This window comes from Ovis canadensis, chromosome 8 (assembly GCF_042477335.2).
Source record: "Ovis canadensis isolate MfBH-ARS-UI-01 breed Bighorn chromosome 8, ARS-UI_OviCan_v2, whole genome shotgun sequence".
Taxonomy (NCBI): domain Eukaryota; kingdom Metazoa; phylum Chordata; class Mammalia; order Artiodactyla; family Bovidae; genus Ovis; species Ovis canadensis.
Genome location: NC_091252.1, coordinates 16,774,491 through 16,789,236, shown reverse-complemented (window position 1 = coordinate 16,789,236; position 14,746 = coordinate 16,774,491). Strand labels below are relative to the sequence as shown.

General features: G+C 44.1%; 1 protein-coding gene across 13 annotated transcripts in view; it reads left to right on the top strand.

The window, feature by feature from the left end:
• Window positions 1-14,746, top strand: part of HMGN3 (high mobility group nucleosomal binding domain 3) — a 54,597-nt gene that overhangs the window by 25,478 nt on the left and 14,373 nt on the right. For 2 of the 13 annotated variants that reach the window (XM_069598053.1, XM_069598057.1), the window contains 5 exons: window positions 10-39; window positions 3,284-3,334; window positions 5,450-5,566; window positions 5,686-5,785; window positions 6,111-6,361. In XM_069598053.1, the coding sequence (XP_069454154.1) occupies window positions 10-39; window positions 3,284-3,334; window positions 5,450-5,566; window positions 5,686-5,785; window positions 6,111-6,124 (312 nt within the window). In that variant the 3' untranslated portion in view covers window positions 6,125-6,361. Of the gene's footprint in view, window positions 1-9; window positions 118-3,283; window positions 3,335-5,152; window positions 5,422-5,449; window positions 5,567-5,685; window positions 5,942-6,110; window positions 6,362-14,746 lie in introns of those variants that run through there. The other 11 variants (XM_069598046.1, XM_069598049.1, XM_069598052.1 and 8 more) reach the window with 8 other exon arrangements.

Sequence of the window (14,746 nt, the reverse complement as noted above, 5' to 3'; positions counted from 1 at the left end):
CCTTTGCAGCCCACCAGACGGTCAGCCAGGTTGTCAGCGGTGAGTACTTTGGGCCCCACTGTTGCTAGCTCTTACACACACACTCCTTCTGTCCGCGGCAGCAGAATGAAGACTAAGGTAGTGTTTCCTTTGAGCTTTGTTTAATTTCCTTTTTGGAAATTACCTGGGTCAGAATTTCGAGCAGGTTTGACAAGTGTTGCCAAGCAATTCACTTAATCAAATAGACTGGTGAAGAACAGTGGCCAGCCCAGCAAGCAAGCATACGAAGCCCAGAAAGTTGTTTGATATGGCTGGAGCTGTGCGATGAAGAGTGACTTTATTAGCAAAGCCCTCACCTCCTATTCTACACCTGATGTACCAAAGGAGACAAGAAGTCTTGATTCTGTCTCCACGAGAAAGAGAAAATCCATACCTTAGTCAGAATGTTCTGGAAGTCCTCTGAATCCATAGACTGTCGCCTTACTTCAGAAGCAGAGAATCTTTTTAAAAAAGGAACCATTTCTAGTGTGCCACCTGGGGTTTCCCCCTCCAGGCCAAGCCCAAGGAAGGGTCGTGGGTTGAGAGCATTGAAGCTGGGATGGGCAGTGATCAAGCCTTGACAAGACTGCCCCAGCCCTCCTCACCCTGCCGTGCTCCTGGCTGAATCTGGTGCTCCTCCCACCCAGCCTGCTGGTGTGCCCTGCCTCCTCCTGCTGAGACCGGTCAGCCTGGCTCTCTGGAGGGGGACGTGCGCTGCCCACTGAGATGCAGGGGGAAAGGCATTGACCTCTTGGCTCACAGCCCATACTAGATGGCACTGGGACCTTCAAGGGAGCCTGGCTTTCTTCTCAGCCCACGCCTGTGCCTGGCGCAATGCAGGGAACCCAAGCTGAAATGGATATTGGAAACTTCTCACAAATTAAAAAAATATGTATCAGTTTCTGGCTTTTCTTCTCAATATATTTTTGCTAAACTTGTTTCACAAATTTAAAAGAAAAGGAAAGAAATAGGTGTTGGAACCATTCTCAAGTTGGGAAGCATAGCTGGGTTTAGGTTGGGTTGAGCCAGTGTTCCGCATGTGTGCGTGCTAAGTCACTTCGGGCGTGTCTGACTCTTTGTGACCCCGTGGACTGCAGCCCCCCAGGCTCCTCTGTCCATGGGTGCTCCAGACAAGAACACTGGAGTAGGTTGCCATTTTCTCCTCCAAGGGATCTTCCTGACCCAAGGATCACGTTTCCTGTGTCTCCTGCGTTGGTAGGCAGGTTCTTTACCGCTAGCACCACATGAGGCCCAACCTAAGAAGCAACATCAGAGTCACCTGGAAGGTTAAGACCTGGGAGGTGTGTTTGTGTGTGTATGTAGTTAATCCAGATTCTGCTACAATACCAATACAATATACCAACACAAAAGGTGTTATGCTTGTCCAATGGTATGATTTTCACTGTGGTTAAAAGCTATGTCTTAACTCTTTTAGATTTCACTGTAGATTATGCTGAAAGCTGTTGTATTGCATGGACATCTAGCTTATCAAGGGCGAGGGGGCAGACCTTTAAGTTAAAAACAAAAATATAAAACAAGGCCTTTCCTGAGCACCAGGGTCCAGCAATATAATACCTTCCACTGACATCATGGCCTGCAGTGCTGATGCAGAGCCTCGGAAGCCAGTGGGATTACAGACTACGAAAACATCACCATTTCCTGTCCCATTAAAACACCAATACTGAGTTTAGGAGGAAAAGGTCCATTTTGCTGTAAATTGAGAAAACAAGGACATGTTAGTACAATGTATCAAAGCCTGAAGTGAAATGTTTTATATCCTGAAAATTTAGGAGCTATGCAAGCTGATATATTTGGGGAGCAAATTTATGGTGGTCAGAAGATAAAGGAAAACAACCCCTGCTTTTCAAGCTCAATTTCCTTTTTTCATTTGAGAGGTTATGTCCAACGACCAGTCTTCCGGAATTGAAGTGATTATAATTTCAGTTTATGACCTTGATGGAAAGGGCCAGATTCGGTATGGTCCAGGACACCTGGAGGGACTGTCGAAACAAGTGTTTTTCTCCATGGGGGGTGGGGGGGGGGTGGGGGAGTGGAGGAGGTACTCTGGGCAGTGTTTTCTATTTAAAAACCATGCTCCCTGCTGCCAGGAGAGAGGTATAATTTTTTCCTATCTCCATGAGAGAGAAATATTTGCCCTAAGATAGCTTTAGAAAAACCACAGGTTTAAACTTCCCCGGTGTCTCTTTGTACCCATCTCAGGTCCTTAGGGAGCAGCCAGGCTGAGGGCTTGTGTGGAGGGGCCTGGGGCCACAGGGCAGGGAGGGCACTGCTTCCAGGAGTGGGGAGAAACACACAAAGCAAGAAAAAAAAGGTCGCCTGGTGGGCCCTTTAGCTAATAAGGTCTGTGAAAGATCTTGAACTTTGGGAGCTAACAGTATACCTTGTGGGCTTCCCAGGTGGCGCTAGTGGTAAAGAACCCGCCTGCCAGTGCAGGAGATGAAAGAGACACAGGTTCGATCCCTGGATCAGGAAGATCCCCTGGAGGAGGGCGCAGCAACCCACTCCAGTATTCTTTCCTGGAGAATTCCACGAACAGAGGAGTCTGGTGGGCTACAGTCCATAGGGTCACAAAGAGTTGGACACGGCTGAAGTGACTGAGCGCGCACACACACAGCGAACATTGCATCATTATCATTGTGTTCCTAACAACAGACTCTAGGGAGCCCAGGGTCTGGGTGGCCAGGAGATTCTGTTCACCTTGAACTGGCCTTGGAAGAGAAAAGTAGGAAGATGCTCAAGCTCAGACAGGCATTTGAAACCCACATCAGAGGTGGGAGAATTTGGAACTGGTTTTGGAATACTTCATGGGCGGCTCTCTCCGTTCCCACATGGGCTTCGCCTGTGACGGTGCTAGGATTTCTAGACTGTTTGGAAGGCCGGGGTGAACCAAATTCACAGTCATTTGGCCGAGGGCCTGAGTCGTTCCTCTTGCTGCATTGCTGTGATAAAAGGAAATAAAGAGACATCAGACAGAAGCTTAAACGTGTTCCCAGAGAGTTACTCTGGCCCAGGGAATGGTGAATTGACTTCCAGATCTCACCTGTCGTCGACTTGAGAACCCAGGATGAAACTAGTCATGAAATGCGGAGGTCTTTTTGCTGGTGCTGAAAATAGGACATTTTTTCCTTTTGAAATGAACATCATAGTCAAAATGGACTGTTGTCTTTGGCAGTCTTGTTGCTGTTTCTTTTGGTGCTGAGGGTTGTCTTTTTCAGTATTTGTATAACTTCATTTATCTTTGCAGAAACCTGCTCCCCCCAAACCTGAACCTAAACCAAGAAAAACATCTGCTAAGGTAAGAGGTGCTCCCTCCCCCGCTTTGGCTTTTTCAACAGTGAATGAATTATAATTCCATATCCCAGAGTCATCCAAGGAAAGATCACATTTAATGATTCAGGCTCAGTGCCTGGACCAGAAAACTCACCCGAGCTGGAGACAGGCTTTCTCAAAAAGCAGAGAGCACAGTTCTTACACTTTGCTGGGAGTCTGTTTTCCGTTTGGTCCGTGCGGCAGAGGGAGTCAGAGCACATGCTGCTCTGAGAAGCCTCACGTCCAAGGTGGAGTTTGGTAGCTGCCTCATGAGACACACAGTTCAGATGGTTCTCTGGAACAGTGAGCCTGGGCCTGCTGCCAACAGCTGGTGGAGGACTTGTGGGGGCTTCTGGCTTCCTAGAACTGGTCTTAGGAGGCCAGTCTGCTGACTAATAATTAATCAATACTACCAAATAATTAAGGCTTGCTTGGTAGCTCAGACGGTAAAGAGTCTGCCTGCACTGCAGGTAAGTGTCGGTAAAAGGCGCTCAGTCATGTCTGACTCTTTGTGACCCCATGGACTATGGAATTCTTCAGCCCAGAATATGGAGTGGGTAGCCTTTCCCTTCTCCAAGGGATCTTCCCAACCCAGGGATCGAACCCAGGCCCCCTGCATTGCAGGTGGATTCTTTACCAGCTGTGCCACCAGGGAAGCAGGAGACCTGGGTTTGATCCCTGGGTCAGGAAGATCCCCTGGAGAAGGAAATGGCAGCCCACTCCAGTATTCTTGCCTGGAGAATCCCATGGACAGAGGAGCCTGGCAGGCAACACCCCACGGGGTCATATAGAGTCAGACATGCCTGAGCGCCTAACACACACAGTAATAATAACAACACACAGCAAATAATGAATACAAGCAAACAGTTACATAGCCCTTGTCCTGTGTGCGTGTGTGGTCAGTTGCTTCAGTCATGTCCAGCTCTTTGTGACCCCATGAACTGTAGCCTGCCAGACTCCTCTGTCCATGGGGATTCTCCAGGCAAGAATACTGGAGTGGGTGGCCATTTCCTTCTCCAAGGGATCCTCCCGACCCAGGGGTTGAATCCATATTCACCTCCAGCTCCTGCATTGCAGGCAGATGCTTTACCCACTAAGCCACCTGGAAAGCCTCTTGTCCTATGTCAGACCCTCATCCTATGCATGGGCCTCCCTGGTGGCTCAGCAGGTAAAGAATCCCCCTGCAATGCAAGAGGCCTGGGTTGGGAAGATGCCCTGGAGAAGGGAAAGGCTACCCGCTCCAGTATTCTGGCCTGGAGAATTCCATGGACTGTGTAGTCCATGGGGTCACAAAGAGTCAGACATGACTGAGTGCCTTTCTCTTTCATCTTATGGATAGACACTCACATCAGTCCTACTAAGTAGGGATACATTGCAGAATTATCGGGGGTAGGAAGTGTACCCCCAAATGGCCTTTCTTTACTTTGCCTTTCAGAGCATCACCCCTTGTTGTGTGTGCATTGTTTGAAATGATGTGTATTGAGGTGTGAAAAGGCGATTGTGAAACGGAACTCATTTTTGTGGCTTTGGTCTCTTTTTGGGGGGGGTTCCACGCCTCATGGCCTGTGGGATCTGGAATCTTAGTTCCCAAACCAGGGATGGAGCCTGGGCCCCCTGCTTTGGGAGCACATTAGAGTCTTAACCACTGGACCACCAGGGCAGTCCCAGCTTCGTCTTAAAATTGGGGTTTTTTCTTCCTCTGGGCCTTCCTTCTCAGGGGCTCTCCCAGCTTTTAGCCCCAGGTCCTCACGTGCAGCGGTTCCTCTCACTGGGTCTGCCCTGACTTCACTGTGTCCCCCTGCAGCTGCTCTCCCCACGTCAGGACCGCTTCCCACTGCATCGAGAGAGGATGCTCACCAGACACACACTTGAGGAGAGGTCAAAGTCCGGTGGATTTCCTGAGTTGCCTGTTACATTTTCACGGGAGCCTCCATGTAACCCACTCAAAGCTCAGCAGAACCGGGTTCCCTTTTTCCCCTGAGAGCCACCCCTCCCCCTTGTTTGTGCTTCCCCTTGCGTTTGGATGGAGGCTGGCTGAGTTGACGCAGCCTCCCACCCTGTCTCACACACCCTGTCTCCCTGTGCTTTGATCCTCTGTTAGAAAGAACCGGCAGCAAAGGTTAGCAAAGGTGTTAAAGGGAAGAAGGAGGAGAAGCAGGACGCTGGAAAGGAAGGCCCCGCAGCACCGTCTGAAAATGGTGACACTAAAGCTGAAGAGGTACTTTCCCCAGACGCCTCCCGCTGATGAATCAGTGTCATGAAAGCAGTCGCTGGACCCTTCAGCCAGTGGCCGCCCGTTCATAATGTGTCTCTTTACTGCCCATAATGTGATTGCAGATCCGCATCTCTCGCTCAACTGTTAATGTCTCAGCCTCCAGAGGTACCCCACCCGGCACACTGTCAGTAAAGGGGCAGATTGAAACAGTGAGAGTTAAGGGTACAGTAGACAGTTCTGCACGTTTGCAGTGACTAGCATCAGATAGTAGTGTGGTGTTCTTTTTCTTTAATCGTGAACCGCGGGAGCCCCGCAGGCGAAGCTTTTGTGGTCGTTTGCAAAGCAGAAAGCAGCAAATGCAGCCAAGTGTTTGTGTCATATATCCCTGCCTTGTCTGTTTTTACACCCAGAGTTGAACTTGGTTTTGCAGTAGAGCCGCTAAAAGCAGACGTTCCAAACTGTGCATGTTGCCCGGGTGGAGTCTTCTTTGGCTTATGGTAGTTTTAATAGTAACTGTCTTTTTTGTCTTCCTTTCTTTTTTTCACAGGCACAGAAAACTGAATCTGTAGCTAACGAGGGAGAATGAATGGTCATGAAAATTGGGGTTGATTTTATGTACCTCTTGGGACAACTTTTAAAAGCTATTTTTACCGAGTATTTTGTAAATGCTAATTTTTTAGGACTCTACTAGTTGGCATACAAAAATATATAAGGATGGACATTTTACCTTCTCATAGTCGTGCTTTTTGGAAATTTCCATCATCCTTGAGTAAAATAAATACCAGTTTAATATTGGAAGCTGTCTATAAAATTGATTTCAGTATTCCATGCTCTCGCTTTAAAATTTTAGTCCTGTGCATTCTGTGGTGCTTTTACTGTGCGTATTCGAATTTTTTCATGCCGTTTTTCTAGAGCAATAATCAGTGGTGCTTTTGTACCTAGGTTTTATGTGATTTTAATGAAACATGGATAGTTGTGGCCACCTGCTGATTATTTGTGGTTTAAAATAAAAGGTTTTCCTGCCTGCAAAATACCTGCCTTAGTAGTGTCTTTGCTAAATGTAGGCATTGTTTCGTTTTCTTGTTGCAGAAGATGGAAAGAATTTGTACAGTCTGTCCCATGCTGGTCCCTCTAATAATTCATATAGGGTTGTTTCTTAGTTTTCTGGCCTTTAAAAATGTTATTTTAATAGAATCATCTATGAGTGCCAGTGTAGAATTATTTCTAATATCCTTAATACCAGAAGTGGCCAGCAATATTCAACCATATAATAACACTTAATGCAACATTATTTTGTTGAAATCCTTATAAATAGAATGGCATTCTGCTAAACCAGAACTAGTGAAAAACTGTAAACTCAGCCTCATCCTTGAAAATGTTCCCACTTTCAAAAAAAACTAAGTCGTGCTGTGTTGTGCTAAGTCCCTTCAGTCATGTCCAGCTCTGTGACCCTAGGGACAGTAGCCCACCGGGCTCCTCTGTCCCTATGGATTCTCCAGGCAAGAACACTGGAATGGGTTGTCATTTTCTGCTCCAGGGGATCTTCCTGACCCAGGAATGGAACCCACGTCACTTAGATATCCTGCATTGACAGGCAGGCTCTTTACCACTAGTGCCACCTGGGAAGCCAGTACTAAGTTAGGTTCATGTTAAAATACTTCCCCATTCATTGAGAATTTCACAGTTTTGGACGCTCTTTACCCAAGTGGCCACTTCTGGGAAAGGAGTTAAACGTGATCTTTTGAATAGCATCTGTCTTAGTCTGTTCAAGCTGCTGCAACAAAATACCACTGACTGGGTGGCTTATAAACAGCAGAAATTTCTTTCTCACAGTTCTGGAGGCTGGAAGTCAGATCAAGTGCCAGAAGGATTGAGTGAGGCCCCCCACAGATCTGAGACTTCTCCCTGTGTCCACACATGGGGCAGGGTGCTGGGGATCTCTCTTTTATAAGCACTGATGCCATTCACAGGGGCTCCAGCCTCATGAATTAAGCCTCCCCTCCTACTACCAGCATCTTTGAGAGTTGAAACTTCAGCATAGGAACTTGAGGGGACACAGGCATTCAGGCCATAGCAATGTCTTTTTGTTTCTGGAAGGACAGAGGTGCAGAAGAGCTGTTTTCTAAATGCAAATTTGTTTGTTTGCATTCCTAAGAAGTTGGGTAACTGCATGAACACCTCCAGAAAGGCTGAAATCTGCGGATTCCTCTTGGATGAAGAAATGGAGAATAGTTATTGCCTGGGCTGCTCTGGGACTCTTGCACAAAGGCTGTTGTTCCTAGGGCCCTCCATGCTTTTCTCTTATCAACAAAAACAAGCTCCCTCCTCCAAGGTGTAATTTCAGGACTCAGAATTTACACCTGTGTCATTGTCCCAAGTTTGGCATTAATCTCCTACAGGTAGGAACCGTATTATATGGAGGATAATCTCATGTATAGTTTCTTTGGTTTCTGATTATGAAATGTACCTTGGCTGATGAGTGTCAGATATGCCAAGAACTTTTACCCCAAAGGAAAATAGCTGGTATCCTATGATCACTTGACAAAAATATTTTCATCATGCAGTTAATACGCAGTTGAAGTGCATTTCTGGCTAGCTTCCAGGTCCAAAGTGAAGTAGAAACTTCACAGGTTGACATTTAATTTCTAAAGTGCTGCTGGTGATCTTTCTTTAAAAAAAGATTACAAAGATACATAAAGTCAGACTCCTCCTTTTTCCCCTTCATATCTCCCAGGGATAATCACTGTCCCATGATTTTCTCTATTTTACTGTATGTGCATATATAAGCACTTGTGTGCGCTTGTGTGCATACGTGCATATAATTTTAAAAGAAGGAATCATACTATGCATTCTATTTGGAATTGAATTCAACCAATAAATTGTATTGGGTATAAAGATTATCTCTAACAGTGCAGTATCGCCAGTAGTACTGCAGTAAACATTCTTGTACACAAAGTTTTGCCTACTTACATATTTCAACTCAAGTAATTTCCTAGGAGTGGAACGTCTGAATCAAAGGGAATATACATTCGATGTTCTCGCTATGGCCAAAAAATGGTCCCTGTCCACTTCCATCAACAGGGTATAAATGCCATTTCTTCCTGCATTTGTCAACACCCTTATTTTGGTTAGTCTCATGAATGAAACATATGCTGTACTGTTTTAGTTTTTAAATTTATTACCAGTAAAACTGAGCTTTTCCTATGTTTAGTGTCGCTTTAATTTCGTCTATGAATTGTGATGTTTTTCTCTGAGGGAAGCAGTGTGTTTTAAGTCCTTATTTGCCATGGCCGCTGCTGTCGTTACTTTTTATTCAAACACAGAGATCAGGGGTTCTGTAGGCCCCTGGTTTACGTCTCTTAAAGTTCTGGGTATTATTACTGCCACGTTGACAAAGCAAGGGAATACTGTCGAGCAGACAGCTACCCGAATAGGAAGCCCGCATTGCTCCCCAAGAACTTGACCAAAGGATGTGCTGCCAAGGGGATGAGTGTGCTGCCAGCAAATGCAACGAAGGTTTGGGAATCCCATCCACTGCCACATTGCTTACCCCTTCAGTGAATGGACACAAGTTAGAAAAATGTGTGTTGTCCAAAATACTTGTCTGCTTGTGTTCTGCTGTGCTGTGCTCAGTTGTGTCCAGCTCTTTGCGACCCCATGGACTCTGACCAGCCTCCCCTGTCCATGGGAGTTCCCAGGAAAGAACACTGGAGTGGGTCACCAGTTCCTACTCCAGGGAAAATGGCAACCCATTTTCCCAGGCAAGAGTACTGGAGCAGGTTGCCATTTCCCGATCAAGGTATTGAACCTCTGTCTCTTGCATCTCCTGCATTGGCAGGCGGATTCTTTACCACTGAACCACCTGGAAAGCCCACTTGTCTGCCTCACCTGCTGGAAAATCATAACTCTTTGGATCTACAGTGACTTTGAGTCAAATGGCATGGCCTTATGGTTGAGCAGTGCACTGCTTGTTCAGCCGTAAGTGGTAATCCTAAAACTCTCCCTGAGGCCGGCCCGTGGATTGTGGTGGAGTAAGAGTGGGCTCTGAGAAGTAAGTGGCTCTGTAATTCCCATTTTTATGTTCTGTGAAAAGACCGTGTGAACTGAAAAGATACATCAGCCTGACAGGTGAGCTGTTCTATAACATCTTTGGTGGACATTAAAATGATTAAGTTTGAAACAGGTTTACGAAACGAAAGTTTTTTTCCCTCTCCTCAAATTTTAGGAGATGTTTTTCTCAGCTAGAGGTACAAATGCTGTCCTTCAGGTTTCCAATCCCAGCAGATAGAAGGAGGCCATCGCAATTTTTAGCTGTCACCTATGCTCATGTATCTCTTTGAATGCCTCTCTTAATTGTGAGCTCTGAACTTTTACTATTTTTTATCATTTTATCCAGGACACTGATATAAAATATCTTGTAATAATTATAATGATTAAGATAATAATCATAAGTAGCCACAATTTATTTACTACCCTGTAATAAGCACTTTTCATAAATTAATTTGGGAGAAAATTTGTGAATTCTTTAAATATATTAATATGATGCTGCTATGCCTCAGTAAAAATGAGCCTTCTTTTCCAGTGCCAAGTAGAGGTTCAGGCTCTTTTAAAACTGCAAAGGGAATTTGGGATTATACATCTCTCCCTTGTATGAGAAGAGAAAGTGAAAGCCGATTTTAGGATTATATTTATGAGTAAGCTTCATGACCTTGGTTAGGCAGCAGTTTCTTAACTATGAGATCCAAAGCACAGCAGCCAAATAAAAAACTAGATAAATTGTACATCAAAATTTAAACCGTCAAGAAAGTAAAGGTACAATCCACAGAATGGGTGAATATTTTTACAAATAATATATCTGATAAGGACCTATTATCCAGAACATATAATAAAAATTTAAAACCCAACAATAAACAATTTTAAAAATTTTAAATGAGCAGAGGATTTGAATAGACACTTCTCCAGGTTGTATCAATAGCCAATATTTAAATGAAGAAGTGCTCAAAATAATTAGGGAAATGCAAGTGAAACTCATAAGGAGACTATACTTTACAGTCACTAGGATAACTTTAAAAACTGAAGATAAGTGTTGGAGAGCACCTGGTGAAACTGAAGCCTCCATTTGTTGCTGGTGGGAATGGAAAATGGTGCAGCATCTTTGGGGAACAGTTTGGAAGCTCCTCAGAAAATGAAAGAGTTACCAAATGACCCAGGAGTTCTATATATACCCAAGAAAACTGAAAACATATTCACTCAAAAACTGATGCATGATATGTTTATAGCAGTATTTTTTATTTTCCCCAAAGTGGAAGCCGTGTAGATGTCCATTCACTGATGAATGAATGAGCAAAATGTGCCTCGTGGTGGAATATTATTCAACCACATAAAAGGATGAAGTTCTGATACATACTTTCCCAAGGATGAACCTTGAAAACATCCTGCTCAGTGAAAGAAGGCTGTCACAAAAAACAATTATACGATTTCATGCATGCAAAATGTCCCGAACTGACAAATTTATAACGACAGAAAATAGACTCATGGTAGTGGGAGGGGAGAGTGGGAACTGACTGATAGTGGAAACAGTTTCCTTTGGGGAAGATATTGAAACGGTTCTGGAATTTAAAAATGGTTGTACATCCTTGTAACTATACTAAAATCCACTGACTGTACACCATTAAAAATGACATTTATGAGGCTACTGAAAGCACGGAACTTCAGGAGGTCACCATTGCTCACCTGTGTTAAGCCAGCCAGGTCATTTAACTTCTGCTTCTCAGCTTCTCATCCCTAAAATAGAATATCTGTTCAACAAAGCTGTTAGTGGTGAATGAGGTAGTTACTATGAAATCACGTAATGCAGTGCCTAAAATGCAGTGGATTTTCCATAAATGCCAACTGAATGGAAATTGGATGAATACAAATGGGCCTTGTAGGTGTGGGCTGGTGCATACATCAGGTATGTCTGTCATAGGTGTGCAAAAGGAAAAACTATGCTTCATATCAAAGGCAATATAATATAGTGGTTAAACTTGTAAACTCTGAAACCAGACTCCCTAGGTTCAAGTCCTGTCTTTATTTCTTACTCTCCATATAACCATGGACAGGTTACTTAGTCTCTATACTCTGCATATCTTAAGAGTTCCTGTCTATAAAAGAGAATAAAAATAGTACACTTGATTGGGTGTTAAAAGTGTGAAATGATATAAAATGGAGATGTTCAGGAAGTATGAGTCAAACCATGCAGCAGGTGAGATGTTAGTCCCTGGGGACCAGTGACCATTGTCTCTTTCACCTTTTCGACATATGGTTAAGGCAGAGTAAATACTTGTTGGACTCAGTGTGGTCTTCAATAAACAAGATCCAAGCTCAGGATTTTATCATTGCTCTATGTGTCTCCAAATTAAGCTAATTGGACAGTGTAACCCAAACATATGAACCACAATTCAGGCTCATATTCCTTGGAATTAATGAAAAAATTAAATCATCTTTATTTTGTGTGAAAGTCACTCAGTTGTGACCCCATGGACTATACAGTCCACGGAATTCTCCAGGCCAGAATACCAGAGTAGGTAGCCTTTCCCTTCTCCAGGAGATCTTCCCAACCCAAGGATAGAACCCAGGTCTCCCGCATTGCAGGTGGATTCTTTACCAGCTGAGCCACCAGGGAAGCCCAAGAATACTGGAGTGGGTAGCCTATCTCTTCTCCAGCAGATCTTCCCGACCTAGGAATTGAACTGGGGTCTCCTGAGTTGCAGGCGGGTTGTTTGTATTTAAACTAAAGCCTTTTAAAATCCAGTTTGGGGCTTCCCAGGTGACACTAATGGTAAAGAACCTGTCTGCCAATGCAGGAGACATAGGAGATGTGGGTTCAATCTCTGGGATGGGGAGATTCCCCAGGAGGAGGGCATGGCAACCCACTCCAATGTTCTTGCCTGGAGAGTCCCATGGACAGAGGAGCCTGGCAGGCTACAGTCCATGGGGTTGCAAAGAGTCAGACACGACTGAAGCAACTTAGCATGCACCCACACAGGCACATCATAACTTAAGGAACATCTTTTTTGGTTGTGGTACTAGTCTTGGGACAATACTAGTTTGACCTGTGTGCTCACATTTTCTTTTTTAATTTAGACCCAACTTCACTTTTCTACAAAAATTACACCATGTTTGTTCTGTGTAGTATCTTTCTAGATTACAAATTGCGTAACAATTTAACAGAAAATATTCACATAGAGATAAATACACCTAGACCTAGGTTGCGGAGAAGGCGATGGCAACCCACTCCAGTGTTTTTGCCTGGAGAATCCTAGGGACGGGGGAGGCTGGTGGGCTGCCGTCTATGGGGTCGCACAGAGTCGGACACGACTGAAGTGACTTAGCAGCAGCAGCAGCAGCAGACCTAGGTTGATGGGTCTCACTGAGTTGCTTGAAGCCAGGTTATCAACTCTGAAAACGGGAAGAACCCCTGAGATCATCTTACTCCCTTCCAAGGAGGTTTAAATTCCCTTTACAACATGACAAAGAGTTTCTTAGAGTTTTGAGTTCCTTCAGTCTTGACATTATCACTCAAACAGCTCTGTTACAAAGTACTTTCTTATTGTTGAGCAAAGAACTGTATCCTTGGGGGTACCTGCTCAGTGGCTTCAGTTGTATGACTGCAATACTTTGGATTGTAGCCCACCAGGCTCCTCTGTCCAGAATCCTCTGGGATTCTCTAGGCAAAAACACTGGAGTGAGTTGCCATGCCCTTCTCCAGGGGATCTTCCTGACCCAAAGATCGAACCCACCTCCTTTAAGTCTCCTGCCTTGCAGGCGGATTCTTTACCCACTGAGCCACCTGCCCTATCCTTGAACCTGCCAGCTATTAATGTCAGGTCTCCCAGGACCAGGGACGTATAGAACTAACATTCTTCATCCAGTGACCCTTCAAGTGTCTGAAGACACCTGTTACGTCCCCCTGGAAACACTTTGGTTTCTCAAACTCCTCTATAAAGATAGGAGGAAAGATCTCTTTTTAAGATATAATTGTACTTAAATTAGTCTCATAAATTCACACTGATTGAGAAATGAGAGCAGAACATTTTTAAAACAATCACATTAGGCCTAACTGTATGAAATGCCTATCCTATTTTCTCTTTGGACCTTCAGAAACAGGGATTTCACATGATTCAACTGATCCTTTTCCTCAGTCTTTCTCCTTTGTGGAAATTTGATTTAGTGTGTCTTCTGTGAATAAGTATGTTTTCAGGACAAAGGACATATCAGGGTTGCACCAAAGTCTGTCTTCCACATTCATCTATTCATCAAAAACATACTGAACATCTAAACGCTGGGCGTTTTGCAAGGTATTAGGGATGCAGTATTGAGAAGGTCATTGTCCTGCTGTTACGGAGCTCAGAGTCTAGTGGGGAAGCTAGCATTATTAGTTTCTTAGTAACACAAATGTGTATTTATAAAAGCCATTACTGAATCCTAACATTTTCCACCGTAAAACGTTCATATAATTACTCTAATGGATTTCATTTTGAGAACAGATTTTAGTCACAAACAAACATACATAATACTAAGTTAATTTACTGAATAGCACTTTAAAATATTATTTACCTGGTTGCTGTAGAGTGCCTGTGAAAAATGACTCCTTGGACTTGGAATAAATGTTTAGCTATATTTCCAGGAAATAATTGATCTTGAATAATACTTCTTGTGACTCTTCCACTGATGTCTTTTTGGGCTGGAAGACTCCAGCCCATTGCACCCAACAACCTGTGGAACTGGAGTGATTTGAAAGCAAAACGGAATTTGGGGAGAATAGAGGATGGGAGGAAGGAAACAGGTGGAACTGACCTGTATGGGTACCTTTATTTTTAGAGCCAAGTCTCCTTTGAATTCCAAAAGAATTGCTTTTTTACCTGTGAAATTTTTAAGGTCTTTTCATAGTAGCATCTAAATCAGGATAAGATAAATTTTTACAGTATTCATTCATTCTTTTTGGTTGAGTTCAGCTTGAATAATTGGTAATGAACAGTGTTCTTAAAAACTGGTTTACTTAACATATACAAAGCCCCCAAGAACTACATTTAACCAGCAGTTGCTGAGCTGCTGCTGTGTTCTGAGCACTTTGCTAAAGAATTGATAACAACCCAGGAAGAGATGTAATTTGGGGCTTCATTCTTACGAGTCCAGACAGAC